Source organism: Eriocheir sinensis, unplaced genomic scaffold, assembly GCF_024679095.1.
Source record: "Eriocheir sinensis breed Jianghai 21 unplaced genomic scaffold, ASM2467909v1 Scaffold178, whole genome shotgun sequence".
Taxonomy (NCBI): domain Eukaryota; kingdom Metazoa; phylum Arthropoda; class Malacostraca; order Decapoda; family Varunidae; genus Eriocheir; species Eriocheir sinensis.
The window spans coordinates 290,714-307,998 of NW_026111161.1; the positions used below are offsets into that span (position 1 = coordinate 290,714).

Sequence of the window (17,285 nt, forward strand, 5' to 3'; positions counted from 1 at the left end):
ACCATTACCAACTGAATGATGAACTGTAAATAATAGTTAATTAACTCCAGTCAGCTCGCTTCCAATACCAACAGAATAATGAATTGTAAATAACATTGTTGCTTAAACTTCAGTAAGCTAGCTACCATAATATACTAACATAATGTGAATAAACCTCATAATTTAACCTTGTGTTGCGTCACCCTAACAACCATAACAACTTGAAGCTACACTTGATAGGAATATATTAAAAGCACAGAGTTGAAGGCAACACACAATCACTCCATTCTAAGTAATTTTCCTGAATATTTTACCAAAGTGGGCGTGGCGCACGTGACATTTAAATCCCATGCACTGCGCTGGCATTTTCCGCGTTTTCAAAGGTTTAGAAATTAATTTTTTACATTTTTTTGTTATTGAGGCTAGTGGTGAATATTGGCAACTATCACCTACTAAATAAGAGTCGGTCGGTCCTTCCTACTCCTACTCCCCGGCAATGGCACATCTGCCTTCACAGGGAGCAGGTCTGTCAGATGTCACTCGGGTTTCCCCCCCAAGAACTCGTTGCTCTCTGACCCTCACAAGTTCCCTGAAGGATGGGGATGCCTAGCAAAGGACTTAGAAAGAAAAGAGAACACCTTGAGAAAGCGAGAGTCACGCGGCACCCCGGAGCCTTCACCTGTCAACACCTCAGAGGAAGAAATGAGGAATGATATTATGTCATCCTTTGAACACTGTTCATCTACTGACGACAACCCAAAACACCACCTTTGTCCCAAATCAACAGATTTGTGGTGTTTTTATCAAAAGGCTCTCACATTAGGGCAGGAACCACCCAGCCACAGCACTATGAAAATTTCTTTTACCTTTCAGCTCCAGCTTGTTCGTCAAGTATATGAGCGGCTGACAACGGACACAATGATGCAGAGATGCCTCAAGGGATTTACTCAAAATCCAAATGAATCTTTCCATGGTAGAGTATGGCTCTATTGCCCCAAACACATCTCTGCTTCAATGCTGAATTCAATGCTGGGTATGTGGATGCCAACACTTATCCACGTATGGGAGTTCCACTCACTTCCACAATGAGGAAGTATCTAGAAATGAAGGATGCTGCAATGGACATCCCTCTAAAGAAGAAGATGAGAGATGAGCGCCTCCAGAGGGACCTCGACTACGTGCCAGGGGGCCACTGACGTGTCAGCCTTCAGCGAAAATTGCCGTTTTCTCGTTTGGTAAGTTATCAACATTCAAGTAAAGATTTCTCTCTTATTTTTAGACCGATTTCCATGATTCGTGCAGCAAATTGTTTGTAAATAAAAACACTACGCACGTGACAGAGTACATTTTGCATTTTTATCAAGATTATTATGTCAGTAATTATTTAAAATACAGTAAATGAGATTTTTTTGGATAGTAGGAAAAAGTACATATAACAATAATATGGATAATGATAAGAAAAAAGTGAGTAGTCAGCCTTTTACTTTAACCATTTGAGGATCACAGTAAACTTTTTGGGACTGAATCTGATCATTGGTATTTGTGTCATCTTAAAAAAAAAATAATAATAAAAAATTAAAAAAATAAAAAATAAAAATCATTGTTGCAGATGTCAACTTCACCCCCAGACAACCCCGTTCAGCAAGAAAAACACCTTCTAAATAAACCTGAATTCACACTATAACGTTTTCTTTAATTTCCACGTATTTTCCCTACCAGGGCCCTTAAGGAAAAGTTGGATAAGAGCGGATATGGAGATGGGAAAGCGCGAGCGTAGCCCTTTTCCCGTATGTCACAACTAGGTAAATACACACACACACACACACAGGTCAGAACAGGAGAAAAGGAAGTTTTTCTGGAGAGTGATGGACATGGACCTAAGGAAGTGGTACAGAAGGGAAGAGGAGACAGCTTGAAGGTGGCACACACTAATGTGAACGGGTTAATATCATCAATGTTAGAAATAGGAGATTACCTGAGCAAGGAAAAAACAGGTGTTATGGGGATTATGGAAACCAAATTGTCTGGCAGTATAGATGCATTCAACTTAGGGGATAGTAAATATAATGTATAGACAAGAAATAGAGAAAATAAACAAGTGATGCTATTGATGAAAAAAGAATTGACTGTGGAGGGGGTCACCTATGGCGAAGGGGAAGCGGAGGTCTTAAATGTGGGATTGAGAATGCAGGGGAGGATGCAGAAATATTGTAGTGGTGTATGTCCCCCAAAAAAACAATTCATGGACAGAGGAATTGTACAAGAAGAAGCTGGAAGACACATTGGATTCCCTAAGGAGATTGCTGGAGAAGGATAAGATTCTGATAATGGGGGATTTTAATTGTAAGGAAGTGTCATGGGAAAACTGGTCAACGGAAGGAAGTGAAGCTTCATGGGGGAACAAGGTTTTGGAATTGGTTATAGATAACGTCCTCACACAGTGGGTGGAGGAAAATACAAGATTCAGAGGAGAAGACGAACCATCTAGATTGGACTTGATAATCACCAGGGAGCTGGATCTCGTAGAGGAGATGAACTAGAAGAGCCCTATAGGGAAGAGCGATCACGTACTTATTGAGTACATATTACGAGAAGGAGGTAAAATAATCAGGAATGAGGACTACAGGAAAGAATGGTTTAACTTCAATAAGGCAAATTTTGAACAACTTGGGGAACATTTTGAGGAAGCACAATGGGATACTTTTTTTGAGGCTGATAATGTGGAGGAAAAATGGGCTATCTTCCTATGGATTTACAATGAAGGAGTGGAAAAGTGGGTACCAAGGATGAAAGAAGGCCAGAAATCAAGAGAAGAGTGGTACAATAGAAAGTGTGTAGACGCCAAGCAGGAAAAGGAGAAGGCATGGAACAAATGGAGAAAAAATAGGAGGATGGATCTATGGAATGAGTACAAAAGGAAGAGGAATGCTTATGTCAAAGTAGGAAGAGAAGAAAAAAGGAATTTTGAGAAAAATATTGTAGATAAGTGCAAAGACCAGCCAAAACTGTTTTATAAGTTCATAAATGGAAAGTTGAAAAATAGAGATGTGATTCAGAAAGTTAAAGTTAATGGTGAAACTTTTGATAGTATAAGTGAAATAGTAGAAGTGATGAATAATTGTTTGCAAACAGTGTTCACAAGGGAGAGTGAGTTTGAAGGTGTAGATGCAGTGCCGGGGAATAGAGTGGGTCTGGAGAGAATACAAACATCACCAGATGAAGTTAGGAAATTATTGGAAGAATTGGATGCGAGGAAATCGGCAGGACCAGATGGTATATCAATTTGGGTGCAAGAATAGTGTAACCAACAAACAGCTGGAAAGTTGAGCAACTTGATTAAGGCGGGGTTCCCACTATTCCGTTTTCATGGATCCGTCGACTGTCAGTGACGTCATCAACGGAGCCCGGGCCCTGCGCAGAGCCCTTCCAGAGATGAACTCAAGTTAACTTTTGGGTCCGTAACGGCGGTGGTGGTGCCAGTCCAGTGATGTTGGATACTCTACATATCATGAAAATATGAAACAGAAGTACTTAGCTACAAAATAACATATACAAGAAGTCGTTGTGGTTAATGCTGTCCATGTGTTTCTCAACAAATGATGAGCGATGGACTGACGGAGTGGATCACCCCTGACGGGCAGCCGCTGTTTCGCTGACGTCATTTTGACGTCATTAACGTCAACAGATCCGTCAAGACGGAATAGTGGGAACCCCGCCTAATGTCTCACTATCGCAAGGGAAAGTACCAATGGACTGGAAGAGGGCTAACATAGTCCCAATATATAAAGGAGGAAGTAAAGAAGATCCGTTGAACTATAGGCCAGTGTCATTAACAAGCGTAGTAGCCAAAATGTGAGAAAATTATAAAAAAACAGATGGGTGGCATATTTAGAAAGCAACAGTATATTAACAAGTAGTCAATTCGGATTAAGAGGAGGGCGATCTTGTGTAACTAATCTGATAAGCTTCTATTCAAGAGTAATTGATATAATACAGGAGAGAGACGGTTTGGTGGATTGTGTGTATCCGGACTTAACCCTTTCATTGCTAAATGCTCGCAGCGAGCATTAGGCGTATTTGCTGGTGGTGCTAAACCCTCGCTGCGAGCTCCACCCGCACTCAAATCTCCCGCGCATGAAAGTGTTCCAACACTAATTCTCACAACACAGGATTGCCAATTGAGTGGGTTCTTCACTAAATTTGGTGGAAAATCATATCAGCCCAGCGTGGCAATTCTACGGACGAGTAACTGGTGGATGTTCTTGCCCAATATAGCGGCATTTTTGCATAGCTTCACCTATCACCTGACTGATTCTTTGACCAAATAGTTGTAAATATTGCAGTTGGCAATACTCCCTTGCCAGAATCTGAAGAAAAGATGTCCGCAGTTCCCTCAATACGGCTGATCATCCCGCACGCACCGACGTAAGTGTTAACATTCATCACTCCCTGAACATGCATGTACGTTCGCAAGAGAGGCATACGTGACCAACTCCTATAGATCTGGACCTCCTCTTTCCATTGGAGTTTTTGGCATGAAGGGACAGTCACGTCCGCACCGCGAGCAAGGAAAGGGTTAAAGAAAGCATTTGATAAAGTGCCCCACAAGAGATTAACCCCTTCAATCCAGTGACGCCGACATCTGCGTCTGAAGGGCGTCCGACGTCATCACCATTAGTCCTCTTTTAAACCTCTTAATCTTCTTCCACTTCCTCTTAATTCTCTTCTAAACCTTTTCAAGAGGAAGTGGAAGAGGATTAAGAGGAATTTTGAGGAGGATTGAAAGGTTTAGAAGAGGATTAATCCTTTTCCAATTCCTCTTGACCCTTTCCATACTGTGACACTGACGTCTGAGTCACATATGGAAAGGGTTAATATGGAAACTCAATCATGTTGGAGGGCTGGGAGGTTCAATATTGGATTGGATTGTGGACTTTTTGACGAAGAGAGAAATGAGAACAGTAATCAGGAATAATAAATCAAGCTGGATGGAAGTGACGAATGGAGTCCCTCAAGGATCGGTGTTGGCTCCGATTATGTTTGTAACTTATATTAATGGCATGACAGAAGGGGTGACAAGCTATATGAATATGTTTGCTGATGATGCTGAAATAATGAGGAGGGTGGCTAATGAAGAAGACTGTGTAGCCCTGAGCCAAGATCTCGATAGAATAAGTGAATGGTCACGCAAATGGGAAATGACATTCAGTGCAAAGAAGTGTAGCGTGATGGGGTTTGGTAAGAGCAGTAGACAAATATCGGGGAACTACTCTCTGAGTAATGAAAGAATCATGAAAAAAACAGAGGAAAAAGATCTGTGAGTGACAATAACAGACAAGTTATCCTTTGGAAAACATATAAATAGGATAACTGGGGAAACATACAATCTTCTTAGAAACATAAAAGCAGCGTTTACGTATCTAGACGAAGAAATGGTGAAGAAACTAACAACATCGATGATACATATGAGACTGGAATATGCAGCATTAGTGTGGTCACCTAGATTGAGGAAAGAAATTAGAAAGTTGGAAAGAATACAAAGAGCAGCGACTAAATTACAGGAAACTCTGAGAGAACGTACTTATGAAGAAAGACTGGAAAAATTGGGACTAACAACACTGGAAAGGAGAGAGAGAGAGAGGGGACTTAATAGCATTACAGTACCCTCTCGAGTTTCATGCTCACTTCGTTCCGTAGGTATAGCACTAAACTCGAGGTATTGAAAACACTGAAAAAGTGCTTATCTGTTCCGACCCGTGGAGATTTTTTTTTTATTTTTTTTTTTTACATGGGCTATGGCACCGGTAGACTATTCATCTGGGCCTGATGGACGGCCCTGAGCCCGTCATGGCACAGGCAATTGTTTATAGTGGCGCTATTGTAATTGGCTCATGCTGCCCCCCGGAGCTCAATTTTTTCCTCCTTTACTCCCTTATTGCCTTTACTCCCTTTACTGCCCATCTCTACATCCACAATGTAAACAAAGCACTTGCCCTGTATCAATATGGCGTCGTCTGCTAAAGTAAGGGCTCTCGTGGCTTGTGCTGCCATTATCCAAGTTATGGACTTGTTGCTGCAGTTAAATGGAAGGATGAGGCTATTGTGGGTGTGGCGTGTCTGAGGTTCCTCCGTGCCAGTTCTCATTGTCACCACTGCGCGTGAGCGGCCAACCCACCCATCTAGACACCGACCACATAAACATGTGGATCGAGTAACAACAAAGACACACGCACACACACATGCACGCACACACCAGACTCATCATGAACCATGGCAGATGTTTCTCACAAACAAAAGTGGCTTCACCATTTTCTAGAGTGTGTTAGAACTTATTTGGTGAGTGGTTCATACAAACCAAACATACCCAATGGCAAGAAGAGAGCAGTGTTAAAGACGACTGCTCTCTTCTTGCCAAGAGCTAGGTTTGGTTCATGTGAGCCACTCACCAAATACTGCCTAACACACTCAAGAAATGGTGAAGTCATTTTTGTTTTTCAGAAACATCTGCCATGGTTCCTAATGAGTATGGTGTGTGCGTGCGTGCGTGCGTGCGTGTGTGTGTGTGTGTGTGTGTGTGTGTGTGTTTGTTGTTATTCGAACAATGTGTTTATGTGGTTGAGCCAAGATGGGTGGGTTGGCCACTCACGCACAGTGGTGACAATGAGAACTAGCATGGAGGAACTACAGGCATGCCACACCCACAACTGTTTCTTCCTTCCATTTAACTGCAGCAACAAGTCCACAAGTCGCACAAGCAGTGACAGCCCTTACTTTAGCAGACGACGCCATGTTGATACAGGGCAAGTGTTTTGTTTACGTTGTGGATGTGGATACGGGCAACCGACCTTGGCCGTGTGTGATGCAAACCCGGAAAAGTTGGAGTTGCCGGTTGCCCTAGCTGGCGCGCCAATTCGGTGGGAAGAAAAAAGTGCTGTGTCACACCAGGTTACGGATAACCGTGAACTTGCTCCCGGTTGGGCGTACAGGCGTTGCCCATAGCCACAACGGTTGGACGAGAATGGCCATTGTGACACCGCCTTAAGGCAGCGTCATAAGGTGAGCGTCGGCGATGACGTCATCGGACTCCCAGCGAATCACAAGCGTGTTTTCAGAACTGTCAGCCAATCGTAAGGCAGCCGCCTTCAACTGCGGCTTCAAAACGACCCGTTCTCTCTTCCCGTTTTCTCTCTCTCTCTCTCTCTCTCTCTCTCTCTCTCTCTCTCTCTCCATAGCCACAATGTTTGGAGGAAAACGTCCAGTGTGATACTACCTTTAAAGGTAGCATGCGTGATGCCGATGGTAAGTAGACGTGACCCGTACATGTCAAACCAGTGCGAAAGTCGGGGTGATAATGCGTGAAAGTTGGGATGGTAAGAATTTAGGACTAACCACAAAACTCGTTTCTCGTGAAACTCGGATAGCGTGAAACTCGAGAGGGTACTGTATACAGGATACAAGAGGGATTGGAGAAATTGGACAGGAAAGACTTAGTGGTACGTGACAGAAGTGTAACAAGAGGCAACAGTAAGAAATTGAAGAAAAAGCAACTGTAGGAGAGACATCAAGAAATACAGTTTTCCATACAGAAGCATAACAACATGGAACGGACTTGACGAGGAGACTGTGTGTGCAAAAACAATTCATGAATTTAAAGCCAAACTGGATAATAAGCATTATGGAGACGGGACAGCACGAGCCTAGTACGGCTCTTTTCCTGTATTTCATAACTAGGTAAATACAACTAGGTAAATACACACACACACACACACACACACACAAAGAGGAGGACTGGTTGCTGCTCCAGAGAGACCTGGACACAGTGTGGGGGTGGAGCAGGAAGTGGGAAATGGAATTAATACCAAAAAGTGCAGTGTTATTGAATTTGGAAAGAGTGGAATGAGAGTAGAGGGACATTATAAGTTGGGTAAGGATAAGTTAGACAAGAAGACAAGAAAAAGACCTTGGAGTGATGATCACAGAGAACTTGTCTCCAGAAAGACATGTGAATAAAATATCAGCTGAGACATACAACCTGCTGAGGAACATCAGAGCAGCGTTCACATTCCTTGATGAGGACATGGTAAGGAAATTAATTGTGACCTTGATACGCCCTAGACTAGAATATGCATCAGTGGCTTGGTCGCCATCACTTAAGAAACACGTTAGAAAACTGGAGAGGATACAGAGAGCGGCAACAAATATGGCACCAAGGCTGAGACTTATGAAGAAAGATTGCTGAGGCTGAACCTCCCTACATTGGAAAGTAGAAGAGAAAGAGGAAATTTAACAGCAGTGTATAGGGTGATGAATGGTCTAGAGAAATTGGATGGAGAGGACCTTTTGATAAGAGAAGAGAGAAACTTAGAGGAAATGGAAAACTGTTGAGAAAAGGAAATTGTAGAAGACATCAAGAAGAACAGCTTCCCGCAGAGATGTGTTGGGGTCTGGAATGGGCTGGAGAGGGAAGTGGTACAGGCTAAGTCAATGAGCGCATTTAAGGCCAAATTAGACGTAAGTAGTTGGAAAGACGGGACAGCACGAGCATACCTCCGGTCCTGTAAATCACAACTAGGCAACTACATAACTGGGTAAATACAGACACACACTCACTCCATCCTACATAACACTCACCAAAACATCCATGAGGAGCTTGATGGGCAGGATCACTGGGCCCGTCACTGCCGCCACCACCATCGCCAACACTCCTGTGGAAATTATTCCAAGCATAGTAAAGTTGTGTGTGTATGGTAATGGGTAAATTACCATGAGTTATGGTAAAAGCGTATCATGCATCTATAAGCACCGTGCCTTTATTATGATGCGGCAACTAATTGGGCTTAGAGTAGAGGAGTCAGGCAGAGGCTGGAGTCAACATCATCTCCGCTGGTCTTCTCTGATTCAAGTTTTAGCAAAAGTTTTTCACTCGTGATAATTTGTCCTGACTCAAGCAGTGTTTAGAATGTACACACAGATACCTCTCAGGGGAGTGTTCAGTACATGCAAGTGTGTACCTCTCAGGGAAGGGTTTGCTACATACTTAAAGTTTTGTGCCATCAAACAAATATACTCCAGTCATTTGTTTTGATCTATACTTTATGGCTTGAGGAGTATTAAGAAGACTTTGGAATTCATGAATGTAATGTTTCCATATATGTACAGGTAGCCCTTGAGTTACAACGGATGAGAATTGCCACCCCTTGCACTGACGACCAGCCAGTAATATCGTTAATACACCTGTCCTCCTGCATTCACAGATTCTTTTCCCAATTGCACAGAGGTGGCTGCAGAAGGATTTTCATGACACACAAACCGTCGTCAGCTGTTGGAGCGCAAAACGTTGCCGCCAATCTTCTCCCGCCTATTTTGAAGGACCAGGAAACATGACAAATTTACCTACATTGTGGGGTCAGGGCCTCAGGATAGGTTTTGTCTGGAGGGGGGGGCAAAGTGAGTGAAAAGTGCCACAGCTGAACTTGCCTGGGCAAAAATGGCGAGGAGATATGAAGAAGAAATATTTGAGGCAGAGGGCTTTCCTGTTTCTCGCCAGGCCAAATGTCACCCCGGGATTATGGTCACGAATGAGACGATCAGAGACAGAAGCAGAGGATTCAAAGGAGGAGGTAAGGGGCATGAGGGAGGACTTGAGGAGATTTGTGAACATTTTCAATGACCTGAAGAAGGAACTAGTTGCCAGAAGGGAAAAAGTCAGAAAACTAAGGGAAGAAAATGAAAAACAAAAAAGGGAAGTTCCAGAGCTGACAACATAAAGGCAGTGGTCAAGGAGGAAACATCAAGAAGGGTGACGGGAAGTAGTGACGGCGAAATGGATGTGGAAAATAAGATTAAGAAAATAGTTGATGTGGAGATAAATGTGTGGAAAAAACAAAAGGAAAAGGAAAAGGGAGTTTCAATGAAATTCTGGAACACCAAAAAGAGAAAGAAAAATAGAGATGGAGTGTGAGGTTGTTCAAGTAACAAGAAGGCCTGGTTAAGAAACAGCAGGAAAGAAGAAGAGTGTGATAATGATGGGTGTTAGAGAAGAGAAAGTCCCGATGAGGGAAGAGAGAGATAGAGAGGAAATCAGTGAAGTGAAAGAAATACTGGCAAGCCTGGGTGAAGAAGCCGGAGGGCTGACAGAGGAGGTGGACGAGGTGACAGGACTACTAGGAAAATATGAGGAAGGGAACAACAGACCAATGAAGCTGCCCACAAATGGCGGCTGAGCTAATTATAAGTCAGAGTGGAATACTAAAAGGTTGGGGTGTGGAGTCGGAGTTGGTGGAGTCGGCTACTTCTGGCTATGGGTTAAGTTATTTTGGCGGGAATATTCATTTAACGTGTATTTTTTTGTGTGTAAAAATGTTATATTTCCTTATATTTCGCCTGATTAAATAATTATTTAGATCATTGTGATACATTACTAAACGATGTCGGAGAAAACCCACCCAACAAGACTGCTGCTCAACAGTTGACATGAAACACTCATTTGATATAGACTGCGTCACTAACTGCCACTATTTTACTAATTTACATAGGTAAGATTCTGTGATTGTAGCAGTTACCTGATGAAAATGACACACACACACACACGGAGGCAGTGTGGTCTCCCCATAAGAAGAAACACAGAAAAACTAGAAAGAATACAAAGGATGGCAACAAAAATGATTCCAGAGCTGGAGGGATTGACATATGAAGAAAGATTAAAGGAAATGGACTTACCAACACTAGAACAAAGAAGAGAAAGGGGAGACCTAATACAAATTTATAAATTATTGAGCAAAATCAAAGAAGTAGATAATGAGGAATTACAACTAAAAAAGAATAAACACCAGGAGCACAAGAGGACACAGTAAAAAATTGAGGAAAGGAAGATGCTTGAGAGACATAAAGAAATATGGCTTCCTGCAAAGAAATGTATAGGTTTAGAACAGACTAAGTGAGGATGTATTATCGGCGAAGAGTGTGCAAAGCTTTAAGGAAAAGTTGGACAAATGCAGATACGGAGACGGGACCACACGAACGTAAGCCCAGGCCCTGTAAAGCTACAACTAGGTAACTACAACTAGGTAATTACACACACACCGAGTGGCCTAAGACTAACTACATGCTGTTCAGAAGACCACCCATTAACCCAGACTCTAAAAGAACCGTCCAGTGAATCAAGAACGAGTTCCTGGGCGCAGCATGAGCCAAGCATAAATGGCGGTACTATAAGAATTGCCTGTGCCATGACGGGCTTGGGCCCTCCACCAGGCCCCTGAAGAGAGCCTATCGGCACTATAGGCTAAGATGGAAAAATATACTGTATGTATGTATATATATATATATATATATATATATATATATATATATATATATATATATATATATATATATATATATATATATATATATATATATATATATATATATTATTACTGCAACCAGACTATCTCTGTTGCTAACTACTGAATTATCAATTATTGTACCTGTTGCTCCCTGAGCTAGCTTCGGCTAAGGCTTTAGGCTTATCAAATAGCCTTGGGCTATTTCAGAGGCATTGTCGAAACCTCCACAAAGTGTGAGAGTTAGTCTCATCTCAAAGGCCAAAGTGTACTCATCTCCTGAGGGTTCGGCTAGCAGCAACAACTCTCACGTCATCAGCCGAGTCAGTGAGTCAGTAACCACTTACAAAGTGACCAGTGAACTATAGGAGGTGAACAATGCTATTTTTCTCATATCTCATCATTTCTGTGTCCATCTTATCTTTTCATTCATCCATTCATCAGTGATTATCATCCATTTATTCATTGGTGGTGGTTATTATTATCTATTATTATTGTGTGTCATTGTGTGGGTTTCTTGTGTTTTCTTTTTCTCATTGTTATCTGTGTGTCATTTTGTCTTTGGTTTAATCTTCGTTTTGGTATATTATCTTGTTATTTTCCATACTCGTATTGAACTATTTTGTGCTCAATGACCTTCACACCATTTACTTGATTTAAACGACCATAAGGTCTTAAGAGCAAGTAACGTAATTACTCTCACTTGCTACAGGTGTTGTTAATATTGTTGTTTCTTACTTATACATTAAATTTATGTTAAGGACTATCTTCGTATTTTCATCACCTCATTTAATGTTCGGGTAACCAGTTTCTTAAATTATCACCCTAGACAAAACTACTGTGTCGCTCGTAACATTATTGGGGGCCTGACCGGGATCATATGTAGTGGATTATTATAACTAATTCATTGTTATTTTCCACCACTTCATCTTCGCTAATCATTTATTGTTTCATGTATGTTCGTTCACCCCTAGTATCACTCCTATTACTTTTGTAATCACTGTGTCACTGTGTTTGTTGGTGCTGTTTCATGTGCAACGTGATTGAGTGTAGGGATTGACTGTGCCTTTAATAACTAACCACGCAAAGGCCTAGCGTGGAGACTTTATCAGTTCCTCATACTCTTAATTACGTTTTGCTCTGTTCGAATCTTTCCTGTGAGACACTTTCTCCCCATAGCCTACGAGACTCATTTTCTTTAGGAACCACTGACGTTCCGAATCAATTCAATACTTCACTCGACTCATAACTTGACCAGCTCAAACTCAAACGAGTACTTAATGCCAGATCCTGTTTGCAGATGTGGGTATTGCATTCTCTGGTCATTCTCCACTGGCTCGTTATCTTCGTCGAAGTGTTATCTTCGGCGGTGTTATCTCTTCAGGGGTCGCTCCCCTATCAATTAATCTCATGCCAGGATTGTGAACTAGTTAATAGTTCAGGAGATTACTGGGTCACATTCCAAGCATCACTTTTAACCATTAGTGGTTACTAACAACTTTCGTACAACCGTTAAATCGACTTGTACATCAATCAAAATGGTGTTCAACGTAGAAGAGTTTGTCGGTAATCCCTCTGTGGAGGAACTTAAAACAGCAACTGTAACTGTGGAACAACTTAAATATATTGCTACAAACTATAATATTCCCTTCACTAGTCAAACAAGAAAACCCGAGTTGATGTCCCTAATTCTAGCTCATCTGGGTGACCCTGAGGAGGAGGCTGACCACCTCATGGAAAGCCCTACCTCTTTGGGTTCTGCAAACCCCGCAATCGCCCTAGAGATAGAGAGGGTGAAAATGCAGGCACTCCAGATGAAGCTAGAATATGAAAAAGAAGCAAGAGCACTTGAACACGAACGAAATGAAGAAAGTAAAGCACGTGAACGTGAACATCAACTCAGCGTGCTTCAGCTGCAGTCCTCAGACGGGGGGACTCGAACCCCTAATAGGTTGCAGATAACCAAATTTCTTCCTCTTATGCCTCAATTCTCGGATTACGATCCAGAAGCATTCTTTCGGGAATTCGAATCCTCTGCCATTCACTTCGATCTACCTAAGGAGGACTGGACATGGCTAGTCAAGCCCAAACTCAACGGTAAGGCCTTGGCAGTCCTAGACAATATCGAAGACAACTCAGATTACGAGGTAGTAAAAAGCGCTATTTTAGCAGCTTATGCAGTCACCACAGAGAGATATCGACAAACCTTCTGCAACATGAACAAGACATCTGGTCAAACATACTTGGAGTTTGCATCAGAGAAACTCCGAGCTTTGAGACACTGGCTTAAGTCGGCAGCTGTAACCACATATGACGATCTGGTAAACCTTGTAGCTCTAGAGGAATTCAAAAGGAAGATACCATACTCAATCATGTTGCACATCACTGATAAGGATGAGACTGAACTCTTAAAAGCCGCCAAATTGGCGGATGTCTTTTCACTAATACATCGCTCTATGCCCTCAGGAGACAAGAAACTTCAGCCTGTGGGTAAGTCAGGTGCAAGCTATAGCAAGGATGTAAAACCCGCAGAGAGTAGTGGTAGGTAGTGCCAAGTCTTTTCTCTCTTGCAGTTTTTGTAAAAAGGTGGGCCATCTCATAAAGAATTGTCCTGATCCTAGGTGTAAAGTAGCAAAGACCTCTACATTCTCTAAACCAGTCGCCTCTCTCAACACTCCTTCAGTACTTCCTCCCACTGACCCTTTTCAACCCTTCAGGTCTCAAGGTACTGTGGCTCTCAACACGGACTCTGAAGGGCACCCTCTCCAGATTATGCGGGATACTGCCTCTGCCCAATCTATCATTTTAAAATCCGCTCTTCCAGGGATTGAGCAGCAGTACACGGGGGAGAAGGTACTCCTTAAAGATTTTCATCAAACCTTTCCCATACCTCTGGCTAGGGTGCACTTAAACTGTCCGTTGGTTGTGGGAGCAGTTACCATTGCTGTCAGTGAGGATAATTCTCTTCCTATCCCTAATGCTAATTTCCTGTTGGCTAATGATCTGGCTGGGGGACTAGTCGTTCCACCTATCATAACTAATGTCTCCCCATTGCATTACAACCCTACAGCTGACATGGAAAAGGAGCAGCCTAACATTTTTCCTGAATGTGCAGTCACTCGAGCACAGTCTGTTGCCGCTGCTCCAGAGCCACCTCAGCCCTTACCAACCACCCTCCATCCTACGCCTCACGTTGGGGTTGGTAAGGTATTCACTGACCACTTACTTGCTGAGGCTCAAAAGACGATACCACCCTGTCTCGATTTCATACCCAAGCTATACCTAAAGACCAGATCACTTCCTCACCTTCTTTCTATTACCAGGATAAAATTCTTATGAGATTGTATAAACCACCTCAACTTTTAGATGATGCCACTTGGGCTGAGCTCCATCAAGTAGTCCTACCCGTCACCTTATGAGAGCCAGTGATGGAGATCGCTCATGGGAACCTAGCCGGCCATCATGGGATCAGGAAAACTTGTGAGAAGCTACTTAATGAGTTTTATTGGCCCGGTCTTAGGAAGGATGTTGCCTCATTTGTTAATTCTTGCCACACTTGCCAGGTAATGGGGAAACCCAACCAGAATATCCCTCCTTATCCTCTTCAGCCCATCCAGGTGCCTGAAGAACCATTCTCAAAAATCATCATTGACATCGTGGGCCCATTACCCAAAACAAAGAAAGGTAACCAATACATCCTCACTGTCATGTGCCCTACCACCCGTTACCCAGAAGGTTTCCCTATCAAAAACATCTCTGCCAAAACTGTTGTATCCAAACTTACACACTTGTTTACCACTTTTGGCATCCCCAGGGAGATTCAGAGCGACCGTGGCACTAATTTCACGAGCGATCTCTTCACGGCAGTTCTCACCGAGCTTGGCATCACACAAACTTTATCTACGGCGTACCATCCACAGTCACAGGGAGCTTTAGAAAGATGTCACCAAACACTGAAGGCTCTTCTTCGTAAATTTTGTCACGATCAGGACCAGGACTGGGACGAGGCTCTACCTTACGTCCTGTTTGCCATAAGAGAGACCCCTAACGAGTCCCTTGGAGTCTCCCCCTTTGAGTTACTGTATGGCCATAAGGTAAGAGGTCCCCTTAAAGTCATCAAGGACCAATTGTTTAATAACACCTCAAGCAAACTTGTCACTGTCACCCAGTATTTAGTTAAACTTAAAGACACACTAACCAAAGTTCGCTCCTTTGCCCGTGACAACCTCAAACAAACTCAAGGAGACATGAAGAAACACTTTGACACTAGAGCTAAAGTTAGAGAGTTCAAACCAGGTGATAAAGTCCTTGTCTTTATTCCAGTCCCAGGATCACCCCTGCAAACTAAATACCATGGTCCCTATACAGTCAATGAGAAGATCAGTGAACAAAATTACATTATAGACACTCCTAACCGCCGGAAAAGTACCCAGAAAATACACATTAACTTACTTAGATTATATAAAACTAGAGCTGGCCTTGCACCTGGCTCACCAGAGAGACCTGTATGTTCTATTTCGTTAGAAACCACCACCACTCATGCAGAAGGGACAAATAATTCATCCATATTATGTAACCCATCTAATTACCTGTCCCATCTCTCATCCTCTCAATCAAAAGACATCCTATCCATCCTTCACCAGTTTAATGTGTTCAATGATCATCCAAACCTGTGTAACCTCACCTCTCATGACGTCAAGCTCCTCCCGGCACCTCTCCTCTTCGTCACCCTCCATATCGCATAAGCCCCAGGAAACGTGACCAGATGAGGCAAGAGGTGGACTATCTACTCGAGCAGGGGCTGGCGAAACCCAGCCAGTCTCCTTGGGCGTCACCTTGTCTACTCGTCCCCAAGGAAGATGGACAGTTGTCTCTGCACCGACTACCGCAGGGTCAACGCTGTGACAGTCCCAGACGCCTACCCCCTGCCACGGATAGACGACTTGATCGATGAGGTGGGAAGGTCCCAGTATATAACAAAGCTGGATTTATTGAAGGGCTATTATCAAATTCCCCTCACAGAGAGAGCACAAGAGATATCCGCTTTCATCACTCCCTTTGGGCTCTACCAATATAATGTAATGCCTTTTGGGATGAGGAATGCCCCTTCAACCTTCCAGAGAGCCATGGATTATCTGTTACAGGATCTTATTGGAGTGTCCGTTTACCTAGACGACATTCTAATTTTTACAGAGCATTGGGAGCAGCACCTTACGAGACTCAGGGATGTGCTGACAAGGCTGCAGGCAGCCCACTTCACCGTGAAGCTGGCTAAGACTACCTTCGGCCGAGCAACGGTGACGTACCTGGGCCACGTGGTGGGCAATGGCAGAGTACGACCCAAGGAAGCCAACATCTCTGCCATCCTTGAATACCCTACCCCACTACTCGGAAGGCCCTGCGGCGCTTTCTGGGCATGGCAGGGTATTACAGGAGGTTCTGCCCTAACTTCGCGGCCGCCACTGTCCCTCTCACACGGCTCACGAGTGGAGCCGTACACTACTTGTGGACAGAGGATTGCCAGGCCGCCTTCGACCAACTCAAGAACTTCCTGGCCCAGGGTCCTGTACTCATCGCCCCAGACTTCACTCAGCCCTTTGCCCTGCAGACTGATGCCAGTGATGCCGCTCTTGGTGCTGTATTACTGCAGGAGGTGGAGGGTATCCTTCATCCAGTGGCGTACCACTCCAGCAAACTTAATATCCACCAGAGAAGATACAGCACCATTGAGAAAGAGCTCCTGGCCATCGTCTCAGCAATCCAGAAATTCGAATGCTACATACAGCCTGCTCAAGAACCACTCCAAGTCTACACAGACCACAATCCATTGGCCTTCCTCAATCGCAGCAAGTTTACCAATCAGCGACTTCTCAGATGGTCCCTGTTTCTCCAGCCCTACAACCTGAATGTCAACCACTTAAAAGGGAGGGAGAACATCATCGCCGACGCCGCAGTGAGGCCGCTGATAGGGTGAGCGTCGGC

General features: G+C 43.4%; 1 protein-coding gene across 24 annotated transcripts in view; it reads right to left on the reverse strand.

Annotated features, from left to right (window-relative positions):
- The window catches only part of LOC126990579 (uncharacterized), a 277,009-nt gene that overhangs the window by 228,124 nt on the left and 31,600 nt on the right, over positions 1-17,285 (reverse strand). For 19 of the 24 annotated variants that reach the window (XM_050849194.1, XM_050849197.1, XM_050849206.1 and 16 more), the window contains exon 4: positions 8,611-8,684. The exons of the other annotated variants lie outside the window; for them this stretch is intronic. In XM_050849194.1, coding sequence (XP_050705151.1) covers positions 8,611-8,618 — 8 coding nt within the window. In that variant the 5' untranslated portion in view covers positions 8,619-8,684. The remainder of the gene's footprint in view (positions 1-8,610; positions 8,685-17,285) is intronic. 24 annotated transcript variants of the gene reach the window in all.